Genomic DNA, 17,500 nt, shown 5'->3' with positions numbered 1-17,500 from the left:
GGTTTGTGCTCAGATTCGTGAATTATAAAAGAAGTATTTGATAAAACTGAGAGTTTAATTGTCAGTGTCCAAGTGAAATATCAAGCAGTCTCTGCGGCAGTGCGGCTCTTGATGCACGTCATGCACTGGTCGATAATTCATCAATAGTCTGTGCTGCTCTGTTGGTAACCCTGCCAATAAATCTGAAACTTTCATATAATCACACTTTGAATCCAGGCACTCTGCCTGAAGATCCGTCCAGACTCGAGCGTTCGCTGTGTTCTGGAGCCAGAGAGTGACGGAAGATTGACAGTGTGCAATAACGTGTTTTAAATCACTTTGAAGAGCAGCTTTAATTAAAGTATACTTGCAGGGGACTGAATGTAACCTTGCTGTAAACAATAAGATGTTGCCAAGATGATCAAAAAATGTTGCCAATCCAACATGCTCGAATATTCAGTCAACTTGTGTTGCGTCTCTTCCAGGTCGATCAACATGCGAGGGAAGATTTCAATCTAACATCAGACATCGAATTCAACGCTATCAGATCTGTCGTCATTGGAAAAGTGGCCGGTAAGTTAAAGCACCTTAAACAATTCGATATTCCACAGGGTTCTCACGGAAAACGTCATGATTTAAAAATCTTAATCCAATTAGCACGTGAGTTTAAGGGCCCTATTGTAAGAATGCAGCACTACGCCATAAGTCATAAGCGCAAAGTCAATGGGCGTGGCCATGAAGCATGCAAGCATGCGCTCAATCCAGGCGCAAGTGGGTTCGGCAAAATTGCATGCTAAGCGCTAATGGGCAGGATCAAGTGCAATTTAATTCGGAGGTTCTTCTCCAGTTATTGCACCATCTGCATCCTATTGTTCCACTATATTTTGGACATGCACTTTATCGCCACCTGCTGGTGGAATCTCCAAACTGCAAATGCAGGAACTGAGTTTAGACTTTGCGCTGAAAACAGACGTGCTACTGAAACATTTTAGCACAATGGCCTGTTCCATGGGAAAATATCAAATTGGGGTTTGCACCACTTCATTAACACACAATACACCCACAGTTTATGCGCATATACCCACAGACAGTGCAAACACTCCTACCCATGCCCACTTGAGCCATGTGCTGGCACGAAAATTGTATAAACATTGCACACAGCGCTGCGGTTTTTTTGTGCGCTCAAGATTATAGAGCCCTAAAGACACGGGAATAAAGACATACAAAACCAACCTTTTTCTCCCCAGTTTGGAATGCCCAATTCCCAATGCGCTCTAAGTCCTCGTGGTGGCGTAGTGGCAAATCTCAGTTGCCTCCGTGTCCAAGACTGTCAATCCGCGCATCTTTTTACGTGGCTTGTTGAGCGTGTTACCGTGGAGACGTAGCGCGCGTGGAGGCGTCACGCTACTCTCCGCGGCATTCACGCACAACTCACCACACGCCCCACCGAGAGCGAGAACCACATTATAGCGACCACAAGGAGGTTACCCCATGTGACTCAACCCTCCCTAGCAACCGGGCCAATTTGGTTGCTTAGGAGACCCGACTGGAGTCACTCAACATGCCCTGGACTCGAACTCACGACTCCGAGTGTGATAGTCAGCGTCAATACTCGCTGCGCTTCCCGGGCCACTCTATGAAATAATATTTTAAAAAATCCTTGAGCTGATAAAAAACAAAACAAACAAAAAGACTTGTAGGAACTGTAATTACACAAAATCAGCAAAGAGTTTATCCCTGTAATGTCATTTTTTAGCCATGGTTAAATTCAGAATGTGAATAATATTATGGTAAATATGAAACACCAGGATAATTTGCTACTGTTGCCAAAAATGTGCAGTACACTTATTGTCACGAATGTAAGGCAATGAAGGCAGACGAAGGTTGAGGATCCAAATGCAGCTTACTTTATTGTTAATAAAAACACAAAGGAAAACCCTCAGTGGGGAAATAAACATAAATAGAGAACTCGGGCAGGGAACACAGACCAGGGGTAACAACATTCACAAACATTCAACAATAGACAAGGACTGAACCAAAAACCGGGGTATAAATACATGAACAAGGGACAAAGGGGCCAATGAACAAACAGAACTCAAAACAAGATAACAAGATGACAAACAGAAGCAAATGGCAAACTAATGAGGACAGGTGAAAACAATGACTGAGAACACCGAACGCTAACAAGAAGACTGTGGAGCTACAAAAGGGACAAAAGTGAAAACTAAGGAGTACAAAAGTGACAAAAATGGTAAACAAAAGGGCAACGGTGGAACAAGACAGGGTATACATAACACTTATCCCACAACGCAGTCCTGTTGAATAGACCCCCATTTTCAGTGTGACGAATGCAAATGCAATATTTATCTCATGCTTCACACATTTTATTTTGTAATATTTGGGACTTCCAAAGACACTGTTAGAATACTATTTGAAACATTTATCTTTGCAGAATGTCTTGCTTCACATGCTACTTCTAAAAATAGTATGCAGTATGCAGTATATAGTAGGTACTGTGCCGTATTCAATAAATAATAAACTAGTATTCCTTTCCAAATATAACCACAATACTTTTTTCAATGTTTTATTTAAAGGAGCAAATGTGTGAGTTATAACCGTGTGCTGACCTCAACGAGATGCAATGGAAGATTTCAATAAGTGGCCATTATGTATAATTATTATATTCCTTTTAGTGGTTTTACAACCATAAAGGATGCAGAAATGTCTGTAAGAAGCTGATTATTAATACATATGATTCATTATTAACAACTTTATCATAATTGTGACTATTTCTTGTAATTGCGACTATTTATCGTAGTTGTGACTATTTCTTATAATTATAGCTATTTCTTGTAATTGCGACTATTTCTCATAATTATTACTTAATTTCTTATAATTGTGACTATCGTAATCGTGACTATTTCTTGTAATTGCGACATTTTATCATAATTGATTATTTCTTGTAATTGTGATTATTTATCGTAATTGACTATTTCTTGTAATTGCGACATTTTTATCGTAATTGATTATGTCTTGTAATTGCGATTATTTATCGTAATTGTGACTATTTCTTGTCATTGCAACTATTTCTCGTAATTCATTACTTTATTTCTTGTAATTGCGACTATTTATCATAGCTGTGACTATTTCTTATAATTATAGCTATTTCTTGTAATTGCTTTATTTCTCATAATTATTACTTCATTTCTTATAATTGCGACTATTGTAATTGTGACTATTTCTTGTAATTGTGACTTTTTATCATAATTGTGACTATCGTAATGTGACTTTCTCATAATTAATTACTTTATTTCTCACAATTATTTATTAATTTCTTGAAATTGCGACTATTACTCATAATTGCAAGTATTTATCGTTATAGCAACTATTTCTCTAAATTGTGACTATTTCTTGTAATTACTTTATTTCTCATAATTATTACTTAATTTCTTATAATTCCGACTATCGTAATTGTGACTATTTCTTTTAATTGCGACTATTTATCATAATTGTGACTATTTTTGGTAATTGCAACTATTTAACGTAATTGTGACTATTTACCGTAATTGCAACTATTTATCGTAATTGTGACTATTTCTTGTCATTGCAGCTATTTCTCGTAATTAATTACTTTATTTCTCATAATTATTACTTCATTTCTTGTAATTGCGACTATCGTAATTGTGACTATTTGTCGTAATTGTGACTGTTTATCGTAATTGTGACTATTTGTCGTAATTGTGACTATTTATCGTAATTGTGACTTTCTCATAATTAATTACTTTATTTCTCACAATTATGTATTAATTTCTTGAAATTGCAACTATTTATCATAATTAATTACTTTATTTCTCATAAGTATTACTTAATTTCTTGTAATTGCGACTATTTATCATAATTGCAACTATTTCTCATAACTGCAACTATTTCTCATAATTGTGACTATTTCTTGTAATCGCAACCATTTCTCGTAATTAATTACTTTGTTTCTCATAATTATTACTTCATTTCTTGTAATTGCGACTGATGCATCAGAAGGTTGTTTGTGCGGTCAGACGAGCTCTTAGCCAGTGTGATGTAGTGCAGTTTAGTCTATTTACTCCAGATAAAACTAATATTGACTTTGCATGTTGTTAATGATGTCAGGGAGACTGTAAATGGGTCAGGTTGAATTTTTTATGTCTAAAAATAAGACCTGCAGCACATTACATGGTTCTCTGGTTGTAAAACTAAAATAGATGAATAAAACATTAAATTAATAAATAATTGAACAGATGTTTGAAGATGCGAAGCATGCAGAGGAGAATCTTATTTTTAGAAACATTAAGATATTTTGCACTGTATCACTATTTTCATGACAATTAAGCAAATTTACACCCAAACTCTCTATATTGCGAAAAGTCTCAATAATATCACTATAATGTGAAAGAAATGTTTTATTTACATTGTGAAGTACATTTGTAAAGTGCGATTGTAAGTATGCCTGATAGTAATATTTGTATTGCCTTTAATTCATGCAGATGTTTGTCATAATGATTTCAGACTGGATGATTTTCATTACTGTGTTAATATATTATGTATGATATGATGGAGAACATATAGAGCTTTTATATTGTTTTAATGATTACATACAGTATGCTTATATTCCTGCTCATTGGAGTCCGGTTGTGTTTATTCTGCATCTCCAACAGCAGTCGTTTTTAGGTACCCAGAGACCATTATGAGCTGAATTCAGTTTTGTTTTAATGCAGTACGGTCGATGCAGCAGTTTATAGAGTGAAGTATTCTCAGGTGCATTTATATGACCTTTATCATACTAACACACGTGACACAGAACACATTTGGATCATGTGTCGCTGCAGAATCAGAGCGCTGGTAAGACAGTAGACTCGCTGTTATTTCCAGAAAACACTGCTATCGATCATGGCCAACGATCGACTCGTAATGAATAATAAATCAAATGTGAAACATATGCAGTGATCCTGAAAAATCAGACCTGTTCAAGCTTCGGTTCAAAGTTGCAAAAGTGAAAATGCAAATGAAGATATTTTTTTTGTACGGATATATAATATAATATAATGTATAATAATACAGAAATAGAATATTATGAAAATGTCTAATATAATTTCTATGCATGCAGTTTTATCAGCTTGCATTAATGGTGAAACTACATTGAGTATTTGTACTTCTTAAGATTAATTCAATGCACAACAGATATTCTCTGGAATGTTCTCAAATCATGCCGAATAACATCATCATCGGCTTTCATGCCAGACCAGAAGAAAATCTCAAATTCGTGTCAGTTACTCAGTTAAAACATTTCGTGCAATTTGTCTTGCTATAGTTTGTAATGAAATAAAAAAAATATGCAAAATGAAAGCATTTTCACTGGTCTCAGTCTCTCTTTATGTTATTTTTATGGTTTCTTGATCCTGCCACAGGGGGAAAAAAGACAATCACGATCGTTATGGTATTTCTCGCCATTGTAACTTCACAGTTATTTAAGTTTGTCAGAATTGTGGAAAAAAAGAAATTCATAACTGACTTAATATCTCACAATTTCAACATTATTTCTCATAATTACGACTTTTTATCTTGCAGTATCTTTTTCTCACAATTGTGACTTTCTTGCAATAGCAACTTTGTTTCACATAATTATTACTTAATTTATGTTAATAGCATCTCAATCATAATTGTGAATATTTCTTGTAATTGCAACTTTATTTCACATAATTGTGACTCTCATAATTGTGACTATCGTAATTGTGACTATCGTAATTGTGACTATTTATTGTAATTGTGTCTATTTCTTGTAATTGACTATTTATTGTAACGGACTATTTATCGTAATCATGGCTATTTCTTGTAATTGCGACTATTTATTGTAATTTACTATTTCTTGTAATCGTGACTATTTCTTGAAATTGACTATTTATTGTAATTGACTATTTATTGTAATCATGACTATTTCTTGAAATTGACTATTTATTGTAATTTACAATTTATTGTAATCGCGGATATTTCTTGTAATTTACTATTTTTTGTAATTGCGCCCATTTATTGTAATTGGCTATTTCTTGTAATTTGCTATTTGTTGTAATTGACAATTTATCGTAATTGTGACTATTTCTTGTAATTGCGACTATTTCTTGTAATTTACTATTTCTTTTAATTGTGCCTATTTATCGTAATTGCGACTATTTATTGTAATTGAAACTATCACAATTGTGACTTTCTTGTAATTGTGCCTGTTTATCATAATTGTGACTTTCTTTTACTTGTGACTTTTTATCGTAATTGTGACTTTCTTTTAATTGTGAATATTTATCGTAATTGTGACTATTTTTGTAATTAAAACTATTTATCATAATTGTGACTATTTCTTGTAATTGTGACTATTTATCATAATTGCGACTATTGTTTGTAATTGCAACTATTTATCATAATTGTGACTATCGTAATTGTGACTATTTCTTGTAATTGCAACTATTTATCGTAATTGTGACTATTTATCATAATTGTGACTATTTATCGTAATTGTGACTATTTCCCTTAATTATGACTATATCTTGCAATTGCTAACATTTTTCTCATAATTGTGACTTTATATCTTAATTTATAACTTTCTTGTAATTGTGATTTCGTTTCTCATTTATGCAACTACATATCGCTCACTTTTGAGTATTACTCATTTGCATTTTCATTTCACATAATTGTGACTATTTCTCAAAATTGTGACTTCATTTGTCATTATTGAGATTTTTTTCTCAATTGCGACTCTTTCTCATAATTGAGACCTTATTTTTTGCAATTTATTACTAGTAACGTGCAATCACGACTTTCTAGTAATTGTGACTTTATGTGAGATTTAAACTCACAATTACAAAAAACAAAGTAGCAACTTCAAGGTAAAACGGCAGAATTATCTTTTTTTATTCCCGCTTTATCCCTAGTGAGATCTGGCTTCCATAAATGTTTTACCTAAGATCTTAATGTTGAAAAATAAATGTTCTTAGCTATATTAATTGTCAACTACCATGCTACGAAACTATATCATGTGTTTTTCTCTCATGGGTCATTTAGCCCTCTGGTTGAGTCATTTAGCCCTCTGGTTGTGTCATTTAGCCCTCTGGTTGAGTCATTTAGCCCTCTGGTTGTGTCATTTAGCCCTCTGGTTGAGTCATTTAGCCCTCTGGTTGAGTCATTTAGCCCTCTGGACTCATAATTGTGACTTTATATCTCGCAATTGCGACTTTCTTGTAATTGTGATTTCGTTTCTCATTTATGCAACTACATATCTCTCACTTTTGAGTATTACTCATTTGCGTTTTACTCATTTGGGTCATTTAGCCCTCTGGTTGAGTCATTTAGCCCTCTGGTTGAGTCATTTAGCGCTCTGGTTGAGTCATTTAGCCCTCTGGTTGAGTCATTTAGCACTCTGGTTGAGTCATTTAGCGCTCTGGTTGAGTCATTTAGCCCTCTGGTTGAGTCATTTAGCGCTCTGGTTGAGTCATTTAGCGCTCTGGTTGAGTCATTTAGCCCTCTGGTTGAGTCATTTAGCCCTCTGGTTGAGTCATTTAGCCTCTGGTTGAGTCATTTAGCCCTCTGGTTGAGTCATTTAGCCCTCTGGTTGAGTCATTTAGCGCTCTGGTTGAGTCATTTAGCGCTCTGGTTGAGTCATTTAGCCCTCTGGTTGAGTCATTTAGCCCTCTGGTTGAGTCATTTAGCGCTCTGGTTGAGTCATTTAGCCCTCTGGTTGAGTCATTTAGCCCTCTGGTTGAGTCATTTAGCGCTCTGGTTGAGTCATTTAGCCCTCTGGTTGAGTCATTTAGCCCTCTGGTTGAGTCATTTAGCGCTCTATTTGAGTCATTTAGCGCTCTATTTGAGTCATTTAGCCCTCTGGTTGAGTCATTTAGTGCTCTGGTTGAGTCATTTAGCGCTCTATTTGAGTCATTTAGCCCTCTGGTTGGGTCATTTAGCCCTCTGATTGAGTCATTTAGCGCTCTGGTTGAGTCATTTAGCCCTCTGGTTGGGTCATTTAGCCCTCTGGTTGAGTCATTTAGCCCTCTGGTTGAGTCATTTAGCCCACTGATTGGGTCATTTAGCCCTCTGGTTGAGTCATTTAGCGCTCTGGTTGAGTCATTTAGCCCTCTGGTTGAGTCATTTAGCCCTCTGGTTGAGTCATTTAGCGCTCTGGTTGAGTCATTTAGCCCTCTGGTTGAGTCATTTAGCCCTCTGGTTGAGTCATTTAGCCCTCTGGTTGAGTCATTTAGCGCTCTGGTTGAGTCATTTAGCGCTCTATTTGAGTCATTTAGCCCTCTGGTTGGGTCATTTAGCCCTCTGATTGAGTCATTTAGCGCTCTGGTTGAGTCATTTAGCCCTCTGGTTGGGTCATTTAGCCCTCTGGTTGAGTCATTTAGCCCTCTGGTTGAGTCATTTAGCCCTCTGATTGGGTCATTTAGCCCTCTGATTGGGTCATTTAGTGCTCTGGTTGAGTCATTTAGCCCTCTGGTTGGGTCATTTAGCCCTCTGGTTGGGTCATTTAGCCCTCTGGTTGAGTCATTTAGCCCTCTGGTTGGGTCATTTAGCGCTCTGGTTGGGTCATTTAGCCCTCTGGATGAGTAAAGAAAGTAAAGGTACTTTTGAACTTTAGTACTCATCAGCTACTTAGGTGTGATAAAAAGGGTGTTGAATCTGTCTTAGAGAATATTTGTTCTCAATTTAATCTCATTGCTGTCTTGGAGAAACAATTAAAGATATAAATAATATCTCATTTGTAATAATGCACAGATATGTCTCTGCTTGTTCACAGAATCTGTTGAGCTGGATCCAGAAATCGCTCGTCTGAATTCTTTGGGTTTCACCGGCTGTTTGTCAGTCGTTCAGTTTAACTCAATCTCGCCATTGAAAGCGGCTCTTCTGTATCCAGACACGAGTCCTGTCATAGTCACAGGAACGCTGACAGAATCCAGCTGCGGCTCGTCTTTACCGTCCAATCCCTACGCAGCTGAAACGACTCATTCTCTGTCAGGTGAGACTGTCAAACACCCTTCAACAGATCACTGTTTGAATATAGCCTTGTTTGCATTGGTGGTAGACCAATATATCGTCCAAGCTGTTTAATCGGCTGATATTTGGCCATTTTTGAGAATGGCTATTGTGCAAGAACAGAAGTGTTTTTTGCCATTGCATCAGTTCCAAAATGAACCAACAGCCATTTTTGGGAATTTTGAGTCAATAATAGTCGTATCGACCCATATCGGTTTACTGCAAATGTAAACATCTTGAGGTTAGGCCAACAAACATACTCATACGCAAATGAATGTTTCTTCAATTTCAATCACTTTTAGCATTGTGGACTTTTTTCTACTTTTGTCTACCTACAATGTCCAACTATGTATGTGCATGCATCACATGAGATTTATGTCATATTTTTTAAGTATGTGCTCAGTTGGTAGAGCGGGTCGTCCACTAATCGCAGGGTTGGTGGTTCGAATCCCGGCCCACATGACTCCACATGCCGAAGTGTACTAGGGCAAGACATTGAACCCCAAGTTGCTCCCAATGGCAGGCTAGCGCCTTACATTGCAGCTCTGCTGCCATTGGTGTGTGTGTGTGTGTGTGTGTGTGTGTGTGTGTGTGTGTGTGTGTGTGTGTGTGTGTGTGTGTGTGTGTGTGTGTGTAAAAGAATGGGTGAATGAGTCGCAGTGTAAAGCACTTTGAATACCGTTAAGGCTTAAAAAGGCGTTATATAAGTGCAGACCATGTAAAACAGGACTGTGCACGTGCAATGTGTTGGAGTGCACGTGCATTTGGGGTTTGCATATAGCCCCATGCACTTGTGTACAGTATGATTCTAGCATGAGGTTATAGAAGTCTTGTCATACACTCAGCCAATATGAACACAAAAATCTTGGACTTTCAGTCTTTCTCAGGCTCTAACCTCTCCCTAGTTTGTCCCATCTTTCAGCCTGAATTTCACTTTTATAGATGCCTCACAGAGTATCTCTTCAGTGCTAATTAAGTTAGAGAAATAATGATTAGAAATGCTGATAACAGTATTAATCTATGTGAGAGAGATTCATTTGCATAATAGTTTCTCAATTGCTGCTGCGTCGGTGCATCATTGCTCTTTCATAGAGCAGCAGTGCATTCAATGAGCCGCGACCTGCAAGCGATAAGTGCTTGATTCTCTCTGATGTTCTTTCTGTATTTCTGTCTATCTATCTGTCTGTCTTTCTCTCTCTGCTGTAGATCATTTGGGTTCTGTAGGGACTGGTGAACCGATAGTCAATGCACTCAACAGTGACTCTGCTTTGATTGGAGGTAAATTGATGTACTTTCTTCTGGAAAATAGAGAAAATATTCCTCATCTGAGCATGTTGTCTACACTTATTTCTGTTTCTTACTTTCAGCATTGTTGCTGCTTTCTACTTTTTTCAGCTGGATGTTTATGCTTTGGTCTTTAAAGAATAGTTCACTAAAATAATTAAAATGATGTCATTATTTACTCACCCTCATGTAATTTTTTCTGAAATTTATTTTGAAACATTTCTGAGCTGCTGTTTGGCATAAAATGAAAGCATACAGCGACTGTAAAGCCTCAAAAAATAACAAAGAATAGCCATAAAAGTTTCATAAAGAGAAAACATGAGCACAAATGGCATCTGGTGGCATTGACAAGGTCTTTGAAGCAGGAAGTTTGAAAATGTGCATGCACGAATGTGATTTTTGAGCTACAGTGGATGGAAAGATTTTCAATGAATAACGACATTAATTTGGGTCTGTTGCTCACACAAAGTTAAAGTATGAATTCAGAAGACTAGGAACATTAAGGAGCCTTTAGAGGACAGAGAGGAAATGTATCTTTACAAAGTTTTGCATTCCCTTGCAATAGCTTTAACCATTCTATACAAAAAACAAAGCTATTATGAGGGAAAGCGAAATTTATTGTGAGTAAATACAAAATTTATTGCAAGTAAATGCAAAATTTATTGCAAGGGAAAGCAAAACTTATTGAGAGGGAACGCAAAAATTGTCCAAGATTTACTGCGAGAAAACGCACAATTTATTGCGAGGGAACGCAAAATTTATTGCGAGGGAACGCAAAATTTATTGAGAGGAAACGCAAAAACTTATTGAGAGGGAACGCAAAATTTATTGCGAGGGAACGCAAAATTTATTGCGAGGAAACGCAAAATTTATTGCGAGGGAACGTAAAATTTATTGCGAGGAAACGCAAAATTTATTGCGAGGGAACGTAAAATTTATTGCGAGGAAACGCAAAATTTATTGCGAGGGAACGCAAAATTTATTTTCGAGGAAACGAAAAATTTATTGCGAGGAAACGCAAAATTTATTGCGAGGGAACGTAAAATTTATTGCGAGAAAACGCAAAATTTATTGCGAGGAAACGCAAAATTTATTGCGAGGAAACACAAAATTTATTGCGAGGAAACAAAATTTATTGCGAGGGAACGCAAAATTTATTGAGAGGGAACGCAAAATTTATTGCAGAAACGCAAAATTTATTGCGAGAAAACGCAAAATTTATTGCGAGGGAACGTAAAATTTATTGCGAGGAAACGCAAAATTTATTGCGAGGAAACACAAAATTTATTGCGAGGGAACGTAAAATTTATTGCGAGAAAACGCAAAATTTATTGAGAGGAACGTAAAATTTATTAGAGAAACGAAAATTTATTGCGAGGAAACACAAAATTTATTGCGAGGGAACGCAAAATTTATTGCGAGGAAACAAAATTTATTGCGAGGGAACGCAAAATTTATTGAGAGGGAACGCAAAATGTGTCCAAAATTTATTGCGAGAAAACGCAAAATTTATTGCGAGGAAACGCAAAATTTATTGCGAGGAAACACAAAATTTATTGCGAGGGAACGCAAAATTTATTGCGAGGAAACAAAATTTATTGCGAGGGAACGCAAAATTTTTTGCGAGGGAACGCAAAATGTGTCCAAAATTTATTGCGAGGAAACGCAAAATTTATTGCGAGGAAACGCAAAATTTATTGCGAGGGAACGCAAAATTTGTCCAAAATTTATTGCGAGGAAACGTAAAATTTGTCCAAAATTTATTGCGAGGGAACGTAAAATTTATTGCGAGGAAACGCAAAATTTATTGCGAGGGAACGCAAAATTTGTCCAAAATTTATTGCGAGGAAACGTAAAATTTGTCCAAAATTTATTGCGAGGGAACGTAAAATTTATTGCGAGGGAACGCAAAATTTGTCCAAAATTTATTGCGAGGGAACGTAAAATTTATTGAGAGGGAACGCAAAATGTGTCCAAAATTTATTGCGAGGAAACGCAAAATTTATTGCGAGGGAACGTAAAATTTATTGCGAGAAAACGCAAAATTTATTGCGAGGAAACGCAAAATTTATTGCGAGGAAACACAAAATTTATTGCGAGGGAACGCAAAATTTATTACGTAGGAACACAAAATTTATTGAGAGGAACGCATAAAATTTATTACGAGGAAACGCAAAATTATTGTGAGCACAAAATTTATTATGAGAGAAAACTGACAAAATTTATTACGTAGGGAACGCATAAAATTTATTATGAGGAACGCATAAAATTTGTCCAAAATTTATTGCGAGGAAACGTAAAATTTGTCCAAAATTTATTGCGAGGGAACGTAAAATTTATTGCGAGGAAACGCAAAATTTATTGCGAGGGAACGCAAAATTTGTCCAAAATTTATTGCGAGGAAACGTAAAATTTGTCCAAAATTTATTGCGAGGGAACGTAAAATTTATTGCGAGGGAACGCAAAATTTGTCCAAAATTTATTGCAAGGAAACGCAAAAATTAGAATGCACAACTATTTCAACCTTATTGTTACACTGTATTTAAAGGACTAGTTCAACGATTGTCAGTATTGAACTATCCCTTTAACAGCTCCAGACAGTGGTCTCTAAATTACTATTGATTGTGGCATGGTATCAGTGTAGGGTCTGAACTGAGCTCTGTGGTCATTCGACTCTTTCAGAAACATTTGGACTTATCCGCTATGATTTGTTGCTTATCTTGTCCAGCAGCTGTTGCAGTGAAGTTATCACGTCATCTTTCAAAAACATCTATTCTCTGCTTAAGTGCTGCTAAAAGCATCTGTTCAGTTACTCACGATTCAATGGCAAGTTGAGTCGTGATGTAGCACAAATTAATTTGGCTCCTGAATCCTTCATTCTGTTTAGTCAATGTAACTTTATTCAACAGGAATTTTGTTTGCACTAATTTCAATGAAGATTGACTCTATAAACTTTCATCATTCATGCACATCATTCATTTCATATTTTTAAATATACCAAAAATGTGGAAATGTAATTGAGTCATAACTAGGGATGGGAATCATTTAGAACAGTTCTGATTCCTTTTCCACTTAACAATTCTTTTAATGCTTGCTGCTGAATGAGCAAGTCAGTACCCGATTCAGAGAGCATGTGAATCATTTGAATGATTCAAACCAAATGAACTAATGCACTCATACAGTGAGAGAGAGTCATTAGATACAAGGAGTGAGTCATTAGGGTGATTCAAACCAATACTGATTCAGGGAGATATCGAGTAATTAGACTGATTCAATCCCATAAACCAATTCAGGGTGTGAACAAGTCATTAGACTGATTCAAGACAATGAACTGATTCAGAGTGAGCGATTCATTCAAGTGATTCAAACCAATGAACTGATCCAGAGAGTGAGGCAATAGACTGATTCGTAAGTGAGTCATTATACTGAGGAAAACCAATAAAGAGTTAGTCATTAGACTGATTCATACAAATGAAACCATTCCGAGTGTAAACGAGTCATTAGACTAATTAAAAAGAACGATCAGATTCAGAGAGTGAGTCATTAGAGTGAATCAATCCAATTAACTGATTAAGAGTGAGTCATTAGACTGATACAATCCAATGAACTAATTTAGAGAATGATCGAGTCATTGGACAGATTCAAACCAATGAAGCAATTCAGAGAGTGAGTCATTAGACTGATTCAAACCAGTAAACCGATTCAGAGAGTGAGTCATTAGACTGATACAATCCAATTAACTAATTTAGAGAACGGGCGAGTCATTGGACAGATTCAAACCAATGAAGCAATTCAGAGAGTGAGTCATTAGACTGAATCAATCCAACGAACTGATTGAAAGTGAGTCATTTGACTGATATAATCCAATTAGCTATTTTAAAGAACAGGTGAGTAATTAGACAGATTCAAACCAATGAACTGATTCGGGGAGGGAGCGGCTCATTAGACTGATTCAAATAAATGAACTGATTCAGTAATTAGATTGATTTAAAACCAGTAAACCGATTCAGAGAGTGAGTCATTAGACTGATTCAAACCAAAGAAGCAATTCAGAGAGTGAGTCATTAGACTGATTCAAACCAATGAAGCAATTCAGAGAGTGAGTCATTAGACTGATTCAAATAAATGAACCGATTCAGTAATTAGATTGATTTAAAACCAGTAAACCAATTCAGAGAGTGAGTCATTAGACTGATTCAAACCAATGAAGCAATTCAGAGAGTGAGTCATTTGACTGATTCAATCCAATGAAGCAATTCAGAGAGTGAGTCATTTGACTGATTCAATCCAAAGAAGCAATTCAGAGAGTGAGTCATTAGACTGATTCAAACCAAAGAAGCAATTCAGAGAGTGAGTCATTAGACTGATTCAAACCAATGAAGCAATTCAGAGAGTGAGTCATTAGAGTGAAACAATCAATTAACCGATTCAGAGAGTGAGTCATTAGACTGATTCAAACCAAAGAAGCTATTCAGAGAGTGAGTCATTTGACTGATTCAATCCAACGAAGCAATTCAAAGAGTGAGTCATTTGACTGATTCAATCCAATGAAGCAATTCAGAGAGTGAGGGGGGTCATTACACAGATAATGATCATTTTTACTGTATGTTTAACTCAGATTAAACCATTTCTGTTGCTGTGGAGTTGTAGATTCAGTCGCAGTAACACATTTAAGTTGAGCAGTTTAATACTCTGTATTTAATATTTAAAGTGGAATTCAGATGTTCAAGAACCGTTAATGGAAACAAACGTCATAAAGATTCCCAGCCTTTGTCATAAACTTTAAAAAGTATATAAAGTATTTGACCTGTCACTGTGCTGTTTTTCAGGGGTCATTGCCGTTGTGATATTTGTGAGTCTCGCCGTGCTTGCCGTGATGGCGCGGTTCTTGTACCGACGGAAAGAAGCGTTTCAGACTCAAGAGCCCAAAGGAGCGAAAGCTGAAGACAGTCCTGAAATGCCGTTTACCATGGATCCAAACTCACAGAACATGATCAGTGATAACCAAAAAGAGTATTTCATATGAAGCTGTACCGGACTAATCCAGTACGACTGATGGACTGACGGAGGCCTCGTCCAGTTTAGGGACATTAACATTCACAGTGCATTAAGGGAACCCGTCCGAGAGACTGTCAGCGGCTGAAGAGGAACGCTCCGTCCACGTTTTTCTCTTTTTGTACAGTACATAAAACATTTATTGTCCAGAAATTTGATGCACTAGTACGAGTTTCTAAGGTGTGTATAATGACATTCACTGGCTGTAAATATTCTTTTGAAATGAAACTTTGTAACGTCACGTTCTCCTTTGAAGATTCAGTGGTCAGTATTACGTTTAATGGGATTTTAGCCGAACTAAATCGACTATTTAAAGCATAGAAGATTGAATAACTGCATTTAAATAAATGTTTGAGTTGGACAGTGCGTTGATCTGCTATACTAGTGTTATTGTTGTGTACACACATGCGTTAAAAAAAAGGTTTTTGAGAAGTTTTATGAACTTCTGTGAAGTTGCGATTACAGCATGTGCTTTTTTTGTGCCACTTGAAAGAAAAAATACATCTTATAAAAATTGTTTATTGTTGACAACTTGTGTCTTCACTCCTTAAGTGTGTTTTGTCAACATCAAATGACTTTCGTGACGCATTTTATGGGTATATTTTATTCCAGAGTCCCATAAGTCCAAAGTACTGTACCCATTGGCTGAAACTGGCTCTTGATGGCAGCAGTGGTAAAAGAAAATTGTTTAAAACGTTGTAATAAAAAAATAAAAACATTGAATTATATTTAGAGTTGGTAAAACCATAAAAAGATGAGATCGCCATGTGTTGTATATCGTTGGAAAGGGCACATTTGTTTCACTCGGAGGTCAAACTGCAGTGAGTTTTTGTGTATGAAATTCCCACTGACACACAAATATAATAAACAGAAGTGTCTTTTTGTCACCTTTTTCCTTATTACTTCCGGAAACATGCATATAATATAGAACATGACATGACTTACAGCAGACTAGCCCGATTCAAAAGAGCCCAAATGCAACAATATGATCAGTATATTCTTCAATATACATGGGAAGACAATGCACAAAAAGGTGCTTAACACACAGTGTGTGTGTGTGTGGGGGGGGTTGTGTGTGTGTGGGTTTGTGTGTGTGTGTTTATGTGGGTGTGTGTGGGGGGGTGAGGGGGGTTATGTGTGTATATGTGGGTTTGTGTGTGTGGGGGGTTGTGTGTTTGGGTATGTGTGTGTGGGGGTGTGTGTGTGTGTATGTGGGTTTGTGTGGGGGGGTTGTGTGTGTATGTGGGTTTGTGGGGGGGGTTGTGTGTGTATGTGGGTTTGTGTGTGTGTGTGTGTGTGTGTGTATATGTGGGTGTTTGTGGGGGGGTGAGGGGGTTATGTGTGTATATGTGGGTTTGTGTGTGTGGGGGGTTGTGTGTTTGGGTATGTGTGTGTGGGGGGTGTGTGTGTGTATGTGGGTTTGTGTGGGGGGGTTGTGTGTGTATGTGGGTTTGTGGGGGGTTGTGTGTGTATGTGGGTTTGTGTGTGTGTGTGTGTGTGTGTGTGTGTGTGTGTGTATATGTGGGTGTTTGTGGGGGGGTAAGGGGGGTTATTTGTGTGTATGTGGTTTTGTGTGTGTGGGGGTTGTGTGGGTTTGTGTTTGGGGGGTGTATGTGGGTTTGTGTGTGGGGGCTGTATGTGGGTTTGTGGGGGGGGTTGTGTGTGTGTGTGTATATGTGTGTTTGTGTGTGTGTGGGGGGTGAGGGGAGTTATGTGTGTGTATGTGGTTTTGTGTGCGGGGGGGTTGTGTGGGTGTGTGTGTGTGTGTGGGTTTGTGTTTGGGGGTGTGTGTGTGTGTGTATGTGGGTTTTTGTGGGGGGGGTTGTGTGTGTATGTGGGTTTGTGTGTGTGTGGGGGGTTGTGTGTTTGGGTTTGTGTGTGTGTGTGTAGGGGTGTGTGTGTGTATGTGGGTTTGTGTGTGTGTGTGTGTGTGTAGGGGTGTGTGTGTGTGTATGTGGGTTTGTGTGTGTGGGGGGGTTGTGTGTTTGGGTTTGTGTGTGTGTGTGGGGGTGTGTGTGTATGTGGGTTTTTGTGGGGGGGGGTTGTGTGTGTATGTGGGTTTGTGTGTGTGGGGGGGTTGTGTGTTTGGGTTTGTGTGTGAGTGTGTAGGGGTGTGTGTGTGTATGTGGGTTTG

General features: G+C 37.3%; 1 protein-coding gene across 2 annotated transcripts in view; it reads left to right on the top strand.

Annotated features, from left to right (window-relative positions):
• The window catches only part of LOC127635562 (contactin-associated protein-like 5), a 131,705-nt gene extending 115,330 nt beyond the window's left edge, over positions 1-16,375 (top strand). The window contains exons 21-24 of one of the 2 annotated variants that reach the window (XM_052115668.1): positions 465-552; positions 8,792-9,010; positions 10,234-10,305; positions 15,141-16,373. In XM_052115668.1, the coding sequence (XP_051971628.1) occupies positions 465-552; positions 8,792-9,010; positions 10,234-10,305; positions 15,141-15,337 (576 nt within the window). In that variant the 3' untranslated portion in view covers positions 15,338-16,373. Of the gene's footprint in view, positions 1-464; positions 553-8,791; positions 9,011-10,233; positions 10,306-15,140 lie in introns of both variants that reach the window. The other variant, XM_052115669.1, reaches the window with a different exon arrangement.
• Positions 16,376-17,500: the final 1,125 nt, after the last annotated feature.

This window comes from Xyrauchen texanus, chromosome 43 (assembly GCF_025860055.1).
Source record: "Xyrauchen texanus isolate HMW12.3.18 chromosome 43, RBS_HiC_50CHRs, whole genome shotgun sequence".
NCBI lineage: Eukaryota > Metazoa > Chordata > Actinopteri > Cypriniformes > Catostomidae > Xyrauchen > Xyrauchen texanus.
Note: the sequence above shows the minus strand (reverse complement) of the source record. Positions and strands in the feature narration are given on the sequence as shown.